At 33.1% G+C, this 19,840-nt stretch overlaps 1 protein-coding gene and 1 long non-coding RNA gene across 2 annotated transcripts; both read right to left on the bottom strand.

The window, feature by feature from the left end:
* Window positions 1-309: 309 nt before the first annotated feature.
* Window positions 310-1,879, bottom strand: LOC110871572. Its single transcript, XR_002553835.1, has 4 exons — window positions 1,795-1,879; window positions 1,268-1,329; window positions 869-1,012; window positions 310-651 (listed from the first exon to the last, which is right to left on the bottom strand). It is a non-coding gene; the product is annotated as an uncharacterized LOC110871572 (long non-coding RNA).
* Window positions 1,880-8,020: 6,141 nt separating this feature from the next.
* On the bottom strand, window positions 8,021-12,624 carry LOC110871569 (glyceraldehyde-3-phosphate dehydrogenase, cytosolic). Its single transcript, XM_022120250.2, has 11 exons — window positions 12,497-12,624; window positions 12,329-12,361; window positions 12,132-12,232; window positions 11,137-11,252; window positions 10,944-11,043; window positions 10,709-10,855; window positions 10,542-10,602; window positions 10,356-10,453; window positions 10,133-10,275; window positions 9,360-9,533; window positions 8,021-8,315 (listed from the first exon to the last, which is right to left on the bottom strand). Exons 1-11 carry the CDS (start codon window positions 12,498-12,500, stop codon window positions 8,267-8,269), a joined length of 1,026 nt encoding a protein of 341 aa, XP_021975942.1. The 5' UTR covers window positions 12,501-12,624; the 3' UTR covers window positions 8,021-8,266.
* Window positions 12,625-19,840: the final 7,216 nt, after the last annotated feature.

The raw sequence follows: 19,840 nt of genomic DNA, 5'->3' as shown, positions 1-19,840 counted from the left end.
AAAACTTTTAGTAGGAATCGCACCACTTGCCCCACGGTGGGCGCCAAATTGTTTTGGTAAAAAATTACCGGAGCAATTTAGTGCTCAAATTAGTTAAGTGAGGTAGTGTGCTAGCAATGTGTATCGAAAACATTTTGTTTGTCTTGTTTACAAAAAACAGTTTTCAGGATATAGCTTAGAATATCGAGCTATATATATAATCAAACAATGAGCAAAAAGGTAAAGGCTGACATGAGATGTACGAGGAAAGCCCTTGATCAATCTAGATCGCCGACACAAAACCTCGGGAGCTGACAATCGCAGCTGCCTTGTTCTTCTTATTACTTCAAATATCAGGATACAGTGCAGGATATGATGCGGATCAACTAAATGTTACAATGTGATTCGAGTGTAAGTGTTAGTGATTGAGAGTGATTGCAGCTAGTAGAAAGCAAAAGTGTGCGTAAAAAGTTGTGTCTTCCTACTATCCGATCATTCCTTTATATAGCAAAAGAAATAACAACCTATCCTAAAAATGGGGGATGCTTCGAATATTCCCCTTTGAACGTTGGAGACCCTTTCTTTGCGGCTTCAACATTCTCTTCTCAACCATATAGTCCGAGTCTTCAGGAGAAGCAGTACTCTTGACCGTTATAAGTATGCCTTGCTAATCTGCACGTGAACTAATTAGTTATTACCAGGATACTGCATCAGGATGTTACCAATATCCTGATCCGGTATCCTGATCACAATCAAAAGTATAATCCAGGATATACATTCAGAAAACCACCCATAACAGTTAGAACCCAAGTTTATCACTTTATCGGTATAAATTATAAAAAAAAACATTTTTAGAACAAATAGAAGGCAAGGTATGAGAAAAGTTAACCTTGGGACGATGGAACTCAATTATGGAATCAATAGGCGTTTGGATTAATCCACAAACTCGGCAGACATAACCAATATCATCTTTCAAGATATAAGAATGATCACACTCTTGTCCATCTACTCTTGACTTTTAAGGATGCATTTCCTGACAGAGACAAACAAAAAATGGGAGACAAACAAAAAATGAAGTTTGAGATCTTGATGATGATGAGAATGATAATGAATGAGCTTGATGATGATAAGCATATAATACATGACTAATTACCTTTAAGAACTCTAATCCAATACTCATTTCATCTAGAACACTAATTTGCTTGATAAATATACACATGTGTATTCAAAAGTGAAGTGTTAAATTTGTAAACAATATGTATTCCTTTTAATCGCAAGTTGCACGTACCTGAATTCATGAACTTTTGCAGGCTGCAGGGCATGGAACGAATGTGCTAGACCTGCCAAATCCTGAAGAAGCCAAGAAAATTAGTAACCTGAAACACAAAATAATAATGATTTTATTATTTTAATAAAAAACAGATACTGATTTTATTATTTTAGTAACCTGAAACACAAAATAATAATGATTTTATTATTTTAACAAAACTACCCATCACTTATATAAAAAGTGGTAACAAACTTTACTTTAATTTATACATTGTATAAAAATTTAGGATATACAAAGTGGTAACAAACTTTACTTTAACTTATATATTGTATAAATATTTAGGAAAAATAATTGAGGGGAGGCGATCCTATATAATTTTTAAAATTTCGGGACGAAAAATCGAAACCTATAGACTTCTAACCGAAATATTGGGGTGGGCGGGTGCACCCCCAGGCACCAACTAACCTTCGCCTCTCAAAAAAAAAACAATTGCAAGAAGCTCCGATGATGAATGAATGAATTAATAAAAAAGAATAAGAATTTACCATATCCAATGAAATGAATGATAAGTCAAAGCAAATGCATTCTTTTTTCCGAGACCACCCATTCCAACGAAGGATTATTATCTTGGTCAAATCTAGGTAAAGAAGATCCACGAACAATGATTGAGAACACAATAAAAAAACATAAGAATCAAGTCACAAGCTACAATTGTCCCAACCCACGACATCTAGTCCCAAACTACGATAATCCAGTTCCCAACTAAAATATCATTCCTGTTACCATAATAAGTCCCACAATTATCCAAACCACAATAATTAAAACGTGTTGAACGATTTACTTAAATCTATTAATTTATATTTCATTAAGGACACCGTGTACTTTACGTAATATTTTAAGGATACAAATAAGAAAAACAAAACACAAAAAAATAACAAATATTATGTTGTTAGAAACAACACATATTTTATTTCAAATATTTATTACTATAATCCAAAACAATAAATTGCAATACAAAGATAAATAAATAAAAACTTAGGTACTAAGTGTTAAACTCATTTGAATGAATATTAAAAGTTTAAGTTTTTACAAAAATGCTTACCTTTTATTTTCCCACGAGTAAAATGCCAAAATCCTCCCTAAGATTTAGCCATATTTGTTTGTTTCATCCAAAAGGATTTGTGCATTTGGATTTTTCAAGTTTACGTTTTATTACCATTTCCATCCAAATCACCAACTCAGTTATTTTTTTCTGTTAAGGTGAAGGGCATTTTGTCCTTCTGGTTGGAACAAACAAATATAACCAAACCTCATGGACGATTTTGGTTTTTTACTCTTACACTTCTATTACTAGATTCCCAGAATATAACTTAATTGTTATTATTTTTAATCACTTCTTCCACACACAACATATATATATATATATATATATATATATGTTTCACAAAAGACATTTTCATATAAAAGTTATTTTATTTATCAAAATACATTGAAATACCCATTAAAATTTCATACAACTCGACCCGAATCAAAACGGACTGGAAAATATTATTACATAGCGATCTACAAACGAGATATTCATGAACACATAAGATAGCATCAAGAACTAATGGTATATAGTTGTGTTCGATAATTACCTATGTAAATAAACAACCATTATGCCCTTAATTATCGATTCACTTCAGAATTAAAAGATCACCTGAAAGGTTGAATCAAACACAAACACACAAGAGATGTAAGAATAATGCTAAACGATCAAATCTAGAAACAATTTTTAAAAGTATCAAACTTTTCAAGAGGTAATAAATAAAATAATGAACCTGCACCATATCGATCAAAAGATTTTTCAAAACAAATTAAGAAACTATACCAAAATAGGTATCTACTTATATAAACACTTATATACCTTGTTTAACAACGGAAAAGCTTTTCTGTGTACAAAGGTTGATAAAGCAAGTGTATGCCCCACTCTATTCTTGCCCACAATAGAAGAAGAAGATGGATCAATCGATAAACCTTAAAAGGGGGAAAGCCTTAAAAGGGAGAGAGGCCTCGAGCTTGTATTTATAATGGGCATGGTTGGTGGGTGAGGGAAGAAGGAGAGATGATACAGCTAATGACAGGTTGTCTAAACCACATCCACGTGTTAGTTATAACGTATACTGATAATGTGTATCATATTATTTAAATACCATTACAGTACTACACGCCTTTAAGATGGTTTTACTATACGCCTTTAAGATGGTTTTATCTGATAGGTGTGAACACAAATATATGAGTTTGATAACAAATAGATTAATGTATTTTAGATTTAAATGTCGATCTTATACCATTTACTAAACAATCTCATTGTTTTCTATCTTTTTAACAGCTATATTTTTTAATAGTTATATTCTGCGCTAGGAGTGTACAAAAAACCGAATTAACTGACTCATAACCGAATTAACCGACAAAAGTGAACTAAAAAAACTGAACTAAATCAAAAAGCGGTGGGTTAGTTAATTGTTTTTTTTTTTTTTTTTTGAAATCAAAAGTAGATGGTCGATTATGGTTAGTGATTTTTTCATACTCACCATAACCGAACCAACATGTAGTAAAAGCTTTGTTGGAATTTGAACTTTTCATCTTTTTCAATATTTGATGTTTTTGGTTAAATGTCTGTTAGAATTTTTGGGTAGTATCATATTGTTTGGTTGATTGTTGGCTTGAATTTATGGTTTATATCATGTCATTTTGTTTGAATATCAATAACAATCGGTATTAATATTCTTAATTGTATGTATTTTAATACTATGTAATACATTAAAACTTTGTATGATTAGAACCTTCAAGAGGTTTCCGCAGTGGTAAGCGTGTATATGCATGGTTACTGATGTTTTCATACTCACTATAATCGAAACAACATGTAGTAAAAGCTTTGTCGGATTTTGAACTTTTCACCATTTTTCAATATTTGATGTTTTTGGTTAAATGGTTGTTAGAATTTTTGGGTTGTATCATATTGTTTTAGTTGATTGTTGGCTTGAATTTATGGTTTATATCATGTCATTTTGTTTGAATATTCAATAATAATCGGTATTAATATTCTTGATTACATGTATTTTTAATACTATGTAATACCTTTAAACTTTGTATGATTAGAATCTTCAAGATGTTGCCACAGTGGTAAGTGTGTATATGCATTAACCTCCTTAATTGTAATTAAAAGCGAAATGGAGGCCAAAGCATCTATTGTTGCACCATGATATGCTTTAACATGTGTTGTAATTATACATATTATACATATCAATTTGAAGTCACCATGAATAGTGATTAAAATATTTAAATATCTATTTTAATTTTTATCTAAAAGATTATACTATATTATTTATCATTTAGTTTGATATTTTTAATAAACTGCGTATGTTAATCTTTTTAAAATCTAACTCTGCAGTATGTTTATTTTTTTCGAACATTGCGATATAAATTTTATTGAAAATGAATACCATGCCGCTATCGTACCAAATCGAAAAAAAACGACCTTGGATATTGATTTATTTTTTGTATTCAAAACAATGTATTTTTTGTATGGTAAAATATACAAGTGTCGGTAACAATATTAAAAAGAAAATGTATTTTTTTTGTTTCATAAACTATACGAGTATCGATACGTGACGAACCGAACCGATTTCGACCGAACAACATCGGTACCGATACCGGTAGTATAAGAACCGGTATTCGTTTTTATGGTTTTCGATGGATGTAAAACACATGTTGATTTCCTTTTGGGCATATCACAGACTTTATTTTTTTAGTTTTCTCTTTTAGTTGCTATATATAGTGAGTGTCATTACCATAACGAACACAACCGATACCTACCATGAGTTCCTGTCGCATAGCGCGGGGAAAACCATTAGTTATACATATGAATTGAAATTGGTCATGAACAGTGATCTAATATTTCAATATTTTAAAGTGTTTATATATCTTTATATCTGTTTTCAAGCTTTTATTTATTTTTATTATATATTTTATTCATCATCCAATTTAATAATTTCTAATAACTTGCTTCGTTAATTTTTAAAAAATTTAAATCTGCAACTATTTTTTTTCCAACATTGCAACTATATTCTTTTTTCCAACATTGTGATGTAAGTTTTATTGAAAACGAATGCCATGCCACTGCTGTATCAAACTAAACCAAAACCGTCGATGAATTGTAGTTTGTTATTTTGAAATACTTATTTACTTTTTAGAATATTTATTCATTATTAGTTATTTTGATTTTTTTTTTCTAATAACTTGCGTTTTGTGTATATTTTTTTCAACGTCACAATAAAAAATTTATTGATAACGACCATTGTGTTGTTAACATACCAACCCGAACAATATTTGTAACGACACCGATATTTATTTTTAATGTTATTTTACTTTCGATGAACTGGCACCATAACGTTATCATAACGTAATGACTGAGCCGAGCAACGTATCGGTACCGGTAACGGATATCATGCCGCTAAAATAGTGAATCGAGCTGAAACTGGACGTACAAAATCGACTTCGATACTGGTATTTATTTTTATTGTTTTTGCTTTCGATAAGCGGACACCGTGTGGATATCGTACTGTACCAAACAACATCGGTATGACATGTATTCATTTTTATGGTTTATGGTTTCGGTAATTTTTCATTTATGCAACTTTGTATGTGACGAGAAATGAATATCAATACCAGTACTGTGGTGATCTAAACCAATCGATATCGTTCGAACACCATCGGTGTAAACACATGTGTTCGTTTTTATCGTTCTCTCGGTCGATGTAAAACACGTGTTGCTTTCTATATGGAGTGCATGTATCGTATCAGTACTATAATATAACGAAGCGATACCTATCCAATGCTCGCGGTAATGTCTCGCCGCAATGCGCGGTCAAATAACCTAGTTATACATATGATTTTGAACTTAGGATGAACAGTAACTTGTTTTTTCATAATACTTGATTGTTTAAATAATATTTAGTTCTTTTTCTTTCTAATAATATTTGAAATGTTATATCATAGTTTTTTTTTTCATTCTATTGACTATCGTATCATGTATGAAATACGTTTTCAACCCATTTTTACCGATTTGTATTTTATTCGATGACTAGCCTTCGTTAGTTAAAAAAAACTAAATGTGTAGTGTTTGTTTTTATAAATTTTATTGGAAACGAGTTGTGTTCGAAATCAAGTATTTTTTTAGTATCAAAGGCTTGATCACGTGTCGGTGTCATAATGGTACCATGATGAATAAAACAAATACTGACAAGGTCGATACTGATATCGGTATTGCAGAACCAGTATCGGTATATACTTTAGAACTACACCTTTAACCCAATTAGTTTTTATTTAATTTGATTTTCCTTCAATAACTCGCGTTCATCGTCTTTTTTGTAAAGCTGAATACATGACTAAGTTAAATATATTGTTTTCACCGTTGTTGCATAAACTTTCTTGAAAAAAAAAAAAGTTTTATTCAAAATAGTACTGTGATGAACTACCGGTATTCGTTCTTAATCTAAAAGGCGTACGTGCAGACAAATCTTGACTTTAAACCGAGTGCAAGTCATATACCGTATCGTTACCACCCCGAATCCCTTGCGTAACGAATCGAACCAATATGGATGACTTCCCGCCGCATAGCGCAGGCAAATCCCGCTAGTAATAAGGGTTATCGGATTTTAATAATCCAAAGTTTCACATGTTGGCTGATCCCAATTTTAAAAATTCCCTCCAACAATCCCAACTTATAAAAATTTGGCCCCCAATGATCCTCTTATAACATATAGGAATTTGGCATCATTAATAGACTCAAGTTGGGAAAAGGATCGATGGGGCCAAATTCTTACAAGTTGGGATCGTAAGAAAATTTTTAAAGTTGAGATTGTTATCAACTAACACGTGAAACTTAGAATTATTGTGATTTGAAGGTACTATATGGGTTGTAATTTGATAAAATACAAATATAATCTATATTCGAAAAATTGTTAAGTGATTTAATGTTTTTCTATGAAAATACGATATTTATAATGAGTTTGCTACATGTAGTTAGCGTGTTTAAGCATAGACCCTTCATTTGATAAATCTTGAAATTTTCGTCAAATTGTAATATTCGTCTTAAATATGTAGCATACATTTAAATATACATCCGTGAAGTGTGTAAGCAAGAACATAACCAAAGAAATAACAAAACTTGTAACAAATAATGTAAAAGTAGAAACAACTCAACAAGAACACAATTAATGTGTAAGCAAGAACCATAACCAACGAAAGTATAGCCCAGCTGGTCAGCGGTTTTCCACATTCACCTAAGTGATTTCCTCCTAAGTGCAAATTATGTAAAATAAAGAGCGTGGACGAACACAGAAAATATGGGTGAGTTCTAACATGCGAACGGACACAACAAAGTTCTAACAAATGCGACCACATAATGAGATTTGAGTTAAGTGGTTATTAACATATTCATTTTCTCAAAACGATATTGCTAAAGTTTGAGGCAAAATAAGATCGATCAGGAACTCTTAACCATGACAATTTTTTTAAATTAAAACTAAATAAAAAACTTTTGAACACATGTTTAAACCCACCATGTGTCTCGTCCGAACCCGCATGCCCCAGCTTATTATGATCGAGTACTCCAGCAACGGGGTCCCGAACCACGTGTGACGGTCCAGGAGGTTACCAAGTGTGATGGTCCAGTTATTCAAAATATAAGTGTGAAAAGTTAAATAATCAGATACTAGACAGCAGAACTAAATCTTCAACCAGGCTAATATCATATTATGTGGTGAAACTGATTACAATTAGGAAAGGTTTTTTTCGCTAAACAAAAGAGATAACCGAGAGTACTAGAAACAACCAAAAAAGAACCTACAACATGTACCAAAATATGTAGCACCCCAAAAACCTTGTACGAAAGATTCTTGTTATTCAAACTCGAAAGAAAAACCAACACATAGCCGTGGTCGAAGACCAGGTGACCATTCACCTATCGAGCATTTAGGCTTCCACAGATGCAATGTGGACAATCAAGTCAATAACACGCGAGCTGAAATAAAAGGTTGAAAAGAGAGTCAATATACTGCAACAAGTGTTATGCATATTCAAAGTAAAATATTTATGAATGATCACTGTTTTGTTTATCTTTATTGCAACATCTAGTTATTTGGCTTCTAGGCCCGTAAACGAACCAAACGAACACAAACTGAGGCATGTTCGTGTTCGTTTATTTAACTTTAAACGAACACGAACATATAATCAAACAAACTTTTTGTTCGGTGTTCATTCATTAAATGAAGAGTAATGTAAAGAAACATAAACACACATAAAGTAGTTTTTTTATATAGATGATTGATTAATTACGATAAGTAAGTGTTCGATTGCAAAGCTTATTTTTGTTATACGCATATAAGTAGTTAAAAACGTCTTTTATGTTTGTATTTGTATAAATGTAACTCCATATGTATTTATTAAAATATAAAGAACATAAACGAACAAACATAAAAGAACAGAAATAAACAAGCATAAACGAACGTTCACGAACATAATGAACGAACATGCTCGTGTTTTTAACTTCCCGCCAATCGAGTTCACGAACAGTTAATGAACTTTCGGTTCGTTTAAATGTAACTCCATATGTATTTATTAAAATATAAAGAACATAAACGAACAAACATAAAAGAACAGAAATAAACAAGCATAAACGAACGTTCACGAACATAATGAACGAACATGCTCGTGTTTTTAACTTCCCGCCAATCGAGTTCACGAACAGTTAATGAACTTTCGGTTCGTTTAAATGTAACTCCATATGTATTTATTAAAATATAAAGAACATAAACGAACAAACATAAAAAAACAGAAATAAACAAGCATAAACGAACGTTCACGAACATAATGAACGAACATGCTCGTGTTTTTAACTTCCCGCCGATCAAGTTCACGAACAGTTCATGAACTTTCGGTTCGTTTACAGGCTTATTCAACCATTTCTCAGTTAACGAAAAACAGGTTGACCAATTTTGACACGTAAAAAAATATGCATGTTAATTCAGTAGACAATACATGATAAAAAAGAGTTGCAAGAAATTACCTGTATCCCCATTCGTTGTCATACCAAGAGACAAGTTTCAAAAAGTTGTCGTTCAAAGCAATTCCAGCCTTGGCATCAAAGATGCTTGACCTGCTGTCACCAACAAAGTCGGTGGATACAACATCTTCATCGACGTATCCTAAAATACCCTTAAGTTTTCCTTCTGATTCCTCCCTGGATTACAAAGAACCCCAAAAGTTATTTCAAAGTAACAACAATAATGACAATAAGAATATTAATTAATTGCTCTAGGGCTGCAATCAAACGTTCGTGTTCGTTTGTTAAGAAGTATATGTGTTCGTGAACCACTTATCAAACGAGATTTTATGTTCGTGTTCATTTGTTAAGGAAGTGAACTAGTTCGTGTTCGTTTGTGTTTGTTTGTTGATTTTAGGCAACAAACAAAAACGAACGGTGACGAACACAAATGAGCACAAACTAATGTTAATGAACAGAATATATAATACACCGACACTTATAAGATATTTGATTTGTCAAAATTTTGAAGTATTTAAATAAATATAAAAACTAAAAACATTAATGAACTATCGAACACAAATGAACACGTTACCGAACGTTCACGAACATAAACGAACGAACACGACCTCTGTTCATGTTTGTTCATTTAACTAAATGAACGAAATTTCTTGTTCGTGTTCGTTTGTTTAATGTTTAATAAACAAACGAACACAAACGAACTTCCCGCCGAACGGTTCACGAACTGTTCAGCGAACGTTTGGTTCGTTTGCAGCCCTAAATTGCTCAATACTTACTTAATTGCAGCCTTGACCTGCTCATAGGTAGCCTTCTTCTCAAGTCTCACAGTCAAATCAACAACTGAGACATCTACGGTTGGTACGCGGAACGCCATTCCGGTCAATTTGCCATTAAGAGCTGGCAAAACTTTGCCAACAGCCTACAACAAACAGGAATAAAGTAAAATGAATAATAAATAAACAAAAGTGAAATATTTGTTTTTTTAAGTCAGTTAACTACCTTGGCAGCTCCAGTGCTGCTGGGGATAATGTTGAACGAAGCGGCTCTTCCACCTCTCCAGTCCTTCATTGACGGACCATCAACGGTCTTTTGGGTGGCTGAAATGCGTCAACAATGTAAGACACATAAATTTTAATGCATTCCTATAATTACCGGTTTACTTAAACAGTTTAAAAGCTGCATTACCAGTCATGGCATGGACTGTTGTCATAAGACCCTCAACAATGCCAAACCTATCATTGATCACCTGAAGTTGTTGCAAAAATGTAAGTTCACAATACACCAGTTAATAGAAAATTAAAAAAAAAATGAATATATAATTATATATAGATACGAAATTGGGGAAATAGTACCTTAGCCAAAGGAGCAAGGCAGTTAGTTGTGCAGCTAGCGTTTGAAACGATGTTAAGGTCAGGTGTGTATTCGTGTTCATTGACACCCACAACAAACATGGGAGCATTGCCACTAGGAGCGGAGATAACAACCTTTTTGGCACCACCCTGATGATACAAAACCATATGTAAAATGTAAAACATCATATAAACACTTAAACCAAACCAAATGCGGGTTCTTAAAACAGAATCAGACCTTCAAGTGAGCAGCAGCCTTGTCCTTGTCTGTGAAGACTCCAGTAGACTCGACCACAAAGTCGGCTCCAGCTGCGCCCCATGGGATTTCTTCTGGGTTCCTAATAAGAGATATTAAACAAAAACTCTTGTTAACTGACGGGGGAAAACGATATACTAACAAGTGATTCTTAGTCGGTCATGAAGGATTTTACCTGAAGCCAAAAACACTGACTGGCTTCTCACCGAAGAGAAGAGTCTTCTCATCCTTAACCTTAAGTTCATGATGCTTCCATTGGCCATGAACAGTGTCATACTTGAACATGTATGTCTGCAAGAAATTAAACTTGTAAACAACCGCACGCAGATATAACCAAACACTTGCATTCTAATCGCACACAAATGAACTCATACGAAAAAAACTATCACAAAATGGCATTAAATACCAACAACTCAGCAAGAATATTTATCATTTAAAATACAGAAGCCACATACTTGAACAAATACATATCATAACACACTATATGATTCTAAATATCATGAGTTGCCATGTCATTGATTTCTATAGATTGAAAACTCGAATATGACATGGATTCATACAACAACTACAATTACTTAAGGTCAACAGATCTTGTGCTCTATGATAAATTAGATCTCTAACAGCAACATTGCTTGATAATATTTTTGAAAATAGTGATATCATCAAATACTAAATGAATCAAAACTTACTGTGAATCACATATCACTTACTAAAAACAGTTTATCTTCGTTAAAATCTGTTATAACAGGAGATCTATACAGAAAACAGTTTATTTTCTAGTTTTTGTAACATATACACACATCTATACCTAGATCTAGTCCTGTAAAAGCAGATACATCTACTAAATCATACAAAATCACATACTACAATATTTAATCAGTTGAATTACATATTCATATTTTGACATAATATCTCTTTCACAGTTAGATCTAACTATAACTGTTTATCATTTATCAATATCATTAGTAAAGCAAGTTAGCAACAGTTTATAGAGTAACTACAGATCCACACCTATATAAACCCTAGCCTTTGAATCACAACAAAACAAAATCACGTAATCATCATTTAGAACATAAATATATCTTCCATAATAGCATCTAACTTATTAAAACAGTTTATAAAGTAACTACAGATCCAAAACAACTAACAACACAGAATCAAACACAGTACCATATAATCAGTGGAGATAAACGGATCGTTAACAGCAACAAGCTCGATATCATCTCTCTGAAGTGCAACTCTAGCAACTAGACGACCGATTCTTCCAAATCCTACAACATATCATTCAGATCTGATAAATCAGTAAACAAACACGCAACACGAACTCATAAACAGATCTAACGGTCACAAATGATCCAAAAAAGTACCGTTGATTCCGATCTTAATCTTCTTGTCAGATCCTGCAAAATCAAATCAAACATATATGAAATCAAAATCAATACATATATAAACAAAACAAGTGCACATGAATTTGTAACAAATTGTAAAAAAAAAAAAAAAAAAAAAAAAAAAAGCTATTGAAGATGTTTGTTTACCCATGGCTGATGAGTGGAGTTTGATAAGGTTTTAGAGAGAGAGAGTGGAGTTTGTAGAGAGAGAGAAAATGAGTGTGAGGAAAAAGGGGATTGGGGTTTGGTGGTATTTATAGCTTCGGCGGATGAAACGAAGACGGTGGGTGACGTATGCGGTTTTCAGTTTTACTGTCTTGGAGAAAAAGAAATCTTTCGAAATTGAGCCGTTTGAAGTATGTTTACGGTATTTGATTATTTTATATGGTTTGTCAAAAATGACCACTCTATATAATTTTCTTATTGTTTCAATAAGTCAGAGTTAAATTCTTGGTTGGTTAATATATGTGGTTTGAAAAATTAGACTATTGGTCTTAAGGCTTCATTAATTATTACATAGTTGATTCACGTGGTTGTAATTTTTAAACTCATTTGATCCTAATGACTAACATTAGTTAAATATCCCAGTTACCTCACGTGCTTGTCACGTGAGGGTATTGTGGTCATTTCAACATTGTCTCTTAAACACCTTGTGGGTCGTCCCACCCCATTTCTCCTTCTACCCCAACCATCGCCATACTTCTCCACCCTCACACCATACCTCACCACTCCAACCACTACCATATTATGTCGTTGTGTTAGAAATCTTTTTTTTTTTATAGCTTATCACTCAAACAGATTAGGAAGTCACACAAAATTTATGTGAATTCTTTTAAATAGTGGGTAATGAACATCAAGGCCGCAACACCCCTTTTTCTAACTAGTTTCTGGTGACCTAAAACGAATTTCCAATAGGGGTGGTGGTCACAAAATTTCATCCTTCCTCTTTGGATCTACCCTTTCCCGTCCTTCCAAGGTCTATCTCACAAGATTTGGTTATGTCTCTTTCTCGATCTACACTAAAAGTAGTGGTGCATGTTATGTCCTCGGGCCATGGTTGTGGTCGTCTGAGGTCGCCGCCTAGACTCCCCACTCTCTTCATTTCCAGTAACTGGTGTTTAGATAAAAACATAGAAAGAGAGCAATGTTGCCGGCAACAATGGTGTTATTGTTTAAAAAATACGGAAAAAAAAATGTTCGACTAAAAGTGTTATTTTTTGACAAACAATAGGGATTAAAATTGTAGATTACTCTTTTTACCATTTTAAATACTTTCAAAATCAACATTTTTTTCATTTTTAATCAATATACTAAATAACCAGAATCTTATAAAACTTGTATTTATTGACTACAACATTATACATAGATATTTATACATTTAACTTTATGTACAAGTCTAATTGAGGATATATATATGAAAATTATCTGGGAAATATTGTTATACTTAGCAATACTTTATTTATCATATATCGTATATAAATACATCAAACAATTTTTTATAGAATGTTATATTTGATTCTAGTTATGGAATATCACATTATATCTAAGTATACTTTTAAACATCATAATCACATCTTTATCATACATGATTATTGTGACACCTGTGTCACTGTGACCGTCAAACAAATACCAAACCAATGAAATATTGTGTTTCATACTTGAGATTTGTGAAAATACGTGTATCATTTGCACATATCAATTCTTGTTCGATTTCGGGCTTTAAATCGCTTTCTGGAAGGTTATACGCGATCTGATACGTAAATATAACCAGTTTAATGCAACAAACACTCCGGAATAGTGACATAGGCTTAACATACCTTAAATAACCTTTACATAACTTAGAAATAAGTTTTGGATGGTTTGGTATGCCGAAATCAAGTTTATTCGCTTACAGGGACTAAATTCGACAAACTGCGAAAGTATGCCGATTTGTACTGTAACGAACAGTCTGGAACTTGATCATAAGTTAAAAATACCATAAATAACCTAAACATGGCTTAGAAATAAGCTTTGATAGGTTCAGTGTGCGAAAACATACTTATATGATCTTACAGGGACTAAAAGTGTCAAAAACGGCGTAAGTTTGCATTTCCGCGCATATCTTACGTTCTGACCACATCTGGACATCCAGAATTTTTGTACACACTAAAATATTTTTATTTTAGTGATCGGCATGCAAAAATACCGCTCGTCGCTTAATTTAGTTCATTTTCGCGTCCGTTTGAGTTTCGTCGTAATTTAACAAATAACGTGACTGTACGACCAAACGAGCCAACATCCGGGAGTTTTCCGAGCACATTTTGAGTCCTCTAAACTTTATTGACCTTGTAGAGCATTGAAAATGGCTTAACGGGGGTCAAATGGGGCTGAAATGGGCTTAAAACAAGTGCAGGGGCCTGAACTGTAATTATTTAAAACTTCTGCTGATCTGGGGAGGCCAGACGGGCCGCGTAAGGTTCCCCCTATCCTTACGCGGGCCGTGTGAGCATGCTAGCGACCAGAAACTCAGTTTTCAGAAACAGTTTGCAAATTCATGGGCTGTTATGGTAATTTCTTGGTGTGATTAGCAAGTTAACACCTCCCCAAGGCTTTGTACCTGCTTGTGACAAATGTAAGGCCTTGATTCTTCCTTGGAGGTTACACAAAAACTTGTCATAATCTTGTTCTTCATTCATTACTATAAATAGCAAGGCCCTTTCATTGTTTTTCCTCACATTTGGTCTGAGATTTCTAAGTGGTTGTGATTATTCACTACCTACCTGAGAATAGTTAGAACCAAATCTTTTTGGACCCTTTGTAAGTCCTCTTTCATTCTTTTATCGCTTTCTAGCTTAAAAGTCAAACTCTATTTGACTTTCAGCTTTGACCACGAGATGGTCAACGAGAAGTTCGTTTGAACTTCGCAACGTGAGCGTAATCACGATGGTTATAGTCCCTGGTGACTATGCCTACTGATTACCACGTTGACTAGGCGTAATGACGAGTCGTAGTTTCGGTCAAAATGCGCATTTAAGCGTATTTTGCAACCAAACTACTCTTTGTATCAAAACACTTTGTTTTGATATCAAAGACCTGTGTTCTAACTTAGTTAAGCATGCTTTAACATGCTTAGCTCGTCACTTTTAGTTTAGTGCTTGTTTAGAGTCGTAAGTCAAGCGGTCTAAACCACCGCTTAGACTTTCGAACTCGACCCGTTTGGTCGATCATTAGGATCCGACCAATCATGATTAGTGACCATAGTTGCATAGGAAATAACCTTCCGAGGTTATATCTTATGGTCACCTAGTTTAAGTAGTTGTATAATAAGTAGTTTATCTGCCTTAGGTAAATTACCAAAATGCCCTTTTCATGCATAATTGGATTTTAAGCATATGTAACCTAAACATTGTCACCTAACTGATTATGCAACATAATTAAACATGTTTAGGCATATAATACTTGTCATAGGACTAGTTAGACGTCTCGAACGCGTTTTACGCAAACGACGCGTTAAAGTAGCGTAAGCTACCTAAACGGGTCATAACGGGTCAAAAGCACTTAGGTTAGGTTTCAATTTAGGATGCAGGCCTTGTTAAAACATATCATATGAGTTCCAATACTCATTTGGTTTACGAAACCTCATCCTATCCGATCTCTCGATTTAGGTACGGTTATTAATGTAGTTACCTATATTAGGTGCCGTTTGAATTCGTGATCCCTCTAGCTTTGCTTGGTTGTTGTTCAAGACTTCTAAGCACCCTCAAGGGAGTACATAGTCCCCCTCTTTTACTGTTTTCAAACTGTTTTGGGGTGGAACACATGTGCCTACTTGTTAATTTCATGCTTTTCATGTTTTTGTATCATATTCTTGCTATGTTCTATAGTACACTATTAGTACATGATTTCATTATGTTTTGCTATGTATGTGCCATTAACATGCTAGCACATTGATTTCCGTATATTACATTTTGTCGCATATGCTCATCCAGCATATGGACACATTGTTTTACATTTTGAACCGTTGTAACTGTTTGACTATGTGAACCGTTTGTAACCGTTTGATTATGTGAGCCGTTAGTAACCGTTTGATTATGTGAACCGTTTGTGACCACTTGACTATGTGAATCGTTTGTAGCCGTTTGATTGACATGAACCGTTTGAAATCTGTTTGAACCGTTGGGATTAGGGAAGTGATTAGGTAACGGGGCGGGTGTAATGTGTTAAAAGCATGGTGGATACGCCGCTGGTACTTCCTATATATAAGTGCTTTTAATACATTATATATCGTTGCGTTATCTAGATCACTTGGGCAAGGTTAACAAAACAAAGTTATATTACAAGGTTTTTCCAACGATATATATATATATATATATATATATATATATATATATATATATATATATATATATACTCTTCGAGTTTTTATTCCAAAAACGAATTACAATCTGGATTTAATTAAACAAATGTTTTGGAGTTAAGAATCATGGCTAAGAGATTTTATAAACTGTAACCAATTTGATTTGAGTTGGTTAATCATGTCGCAATAGTATACTTTTCAAAACAAGGTTTTTAAATAAGTATTGCAACATGTAAAACGAGCCATGAATCTGAAACTCATACAAAACCTATGTACTCGCCGGCATTTTTATGCTGACGTACCTATTTTCACATGTGTTTCAGGTACAATAGTTGGTGATATATAATGATATTGGTGTATGCTCACATAGGAATGGACGAGGCCTTAGTGACTTGATAACAATGAAAGACTATTTGTTCATGTTTGTTTCTAATTTCAATGTAATGTAATACATTTAATTCAATAAAACGAAACTGTTTAAATCCATGGTTGTGAAACAATGATTCTGTTACAACACTCCCCGACGTTTCCACCACGTTTTGTTGTTTTACATGGTTGGGGTGTGATAATTATGATTTATGAACTTGAACCTTTGATTATTTATTTATTTATTATTTGTTTGTTTTCTTTTAAAGAAATTTTACAGCCAGGCTCATGTTACTCACATATTCGCAAAGATTTAACTCAATGGGTGACATTAAAATTAAAAAACAGTTTAAAGCCGAACTTTAAAAAATATATATAAAAAAATGTCTATAAACATCTAGATACACTAAAAATGAATTTTACAGGTGGATTGTTGAACTAATTTCGATTTTACAGGTGTGCTTCGGTACTTACAATAGGTCCCCAATGAACTTGTAATCATACAAGAATAATCGTATAAAGCTAGTCATAATTCTTTTTTTTTCTTCTGGTCATCAATCATGGTTTTACTTTTCAATTTAGAAAGAACTTTACTAATTAGGGTGTAAGGGGCACTTCTCTAAGAGGGGAGTCCCCTCTTTTACGCATAACCAATCCTCGTGTGTCACGTCAACTCCTCTCTTAAACTCCCCTAACACCCTAAATAGATGACGGCACTCCCCTCTTAGGTGACTTGGTTTTTTATTAAAAAAAAAAATCATTGGTCCATCTCCTCCCTCTCTCATTCCTTTCTTCGGTGACTTCCCACCGATTTCATTCCCCCAAATAGCTTACCTAAGTGATGGCGGCGGTGTTCCCCTAAGGTGACTTGGGTCACCAAATGGGGTCACCGAAGGTGCCCCGCTCACCCTTATATAGATATGAATATTTGTGGAAAAGAAATAATGGACCATGACATTTGACCTTATTTACTCATACTCAATAATACATTTATTTATAAAATTGGCCAATAAAAGAAGGTTCTTTTATTTATTTATTTGTAAGAATTTTATAATGAATAAAGAACTCAAATCATATGTGGCGCATGCTCTTCAACTTTCTGTTGTAATAGGATTAAATCATCCGTATTTTTCGTCACATCAGCATCATAACGCTCATTTATAAAATGTGTAACGGTCAGTGCCTCTTAATGCTCATTTCATTTAATACTTTCTATTTTTTTCTCCTTTTTGGGCATTATTCTATAAATATCTCTCACTCTTCATGCCCTATAACGACCTGAGGGATGATGGTGGGGGCGTTATCAAACTTTTTCATGACCCTATAATGCCCATTGCACATGAACTTATAGAAGTGGTTATCTATTTTAGTAAAGACTGGTGAGCTAATACGTTAAACTTTCATACTTTTTTAAAGGTTTAATGAAAGGTAATTATCATATATTTGCGTATATATGTTATACGGGTGTGCATGGATCGGTTTATGTTGGTTTTTAAAGCCTAACTCAAATGAAAACCGAAAATTTCAATTATAGAATTTAGGATGATTGGTGTTTGTGTTTGAAAGTCAAATAAAAAGAAAAAGAAAAATGAAAAGTCAAATGCTCACAGATCGAAAGGCAAGTTTGGAGTTGTGGAGGAGAATAGAGTAGTAGTTGGACATATTCGTATAAACCGGCGTGAAACTTGACATCATCGAAAAGCTAATAATTTCATATTTTTAACATTTCTATATCGATTTTTTTAAAGTAAAATAATTTCACTTTATATTATGAAACTTACTAAAATATCATGGATTTTATGCTTTAATCAGACAAATAATGAATGATTTCGAGTTTGTTATATACACTCCACGCGTGTACCAAAATTCTTCATTCGTGTTTGTGTATGTTTGTTACTTTTTGTAGCGGGCAAATGTCTTTAGAAATAAAAATTTACACGTTTAAAAGAAATCATATACAATCACAGGTAGAGGATTCTGTAAAAAAAGGCCTAAAGTGTGAGAATGGGTAAGAAAGAATCTCAGCCATTAGATCAAAAGATCTAATGGTTGAGATCAATAGGGACCAAATTGTAAAATATTTTCCTTAATTTGAACTTATTTGAAATATCTAGGGGCAATATAGTCTTTTAAACCCACTAGAAATTAGGTAATGCACATGTAACTTCTCCCCGTCTTTTTTAAACGTCAATAACTTTTTATACGTATTTTTTAAAAAAAATTACACCATAATAACAAGCGTTTTTTTATCTTTAATATGAGTACCATATTGCTATACTTATATAGAGAAAAATATGTTTCGATCATATGTTTAGTCAATGAATGGTGTTATATACTTGCTGAATGGTGTTATATACTTGCTGAATTGTGTTATATAGTTGCTGAATGTTGAATGGTATTATATACTTGCTGAATGGTATTATATACTTACTGAATGGTGTTATATACTTGTCGAATGGTGTTATATACTTACTGAATGGTGTTATATATACTTGCCGAATGGTGTTATATACTTGCTGAATGGTGTTATATACTTACTGAATGGTGTTATATACTTGCTGAATGGTGTTATATACTTACTGAATGGTATTATATACTTGTTGAATGCTGAATGGTGTTATATACTTGTTGAATGGTGTTATATACTTGTTGAGTGGTGTTATATACTTACTGAGTGGTGTTATATACTTGTTGAATGATGTTATATACTTGCTGCATAGTGTTATATACATATTGAATGGTGTTATATACTTGCTGAATGGTGTTATATACTTACTGAATGGTGTTAT

This window comes from Helianthus annuus, chromosome 8 (assembly GCF_002127325.2).
Source record: "Helianthus annuus cultivar XRQ/B chromosome 8, HanXRQr2.0-SUNRISE, whole genome shotgun sequence".
NCBI classification, from domain to species: Eukaryota; Viridiplantae; Streptophyta; class Magnoliopsida; order Asterales; family Asteraceae; genus Helianthus; species Helianthus annuus.
This window is presented reverse-complemented; position numbering and strand designations above follow the sequence as displayed.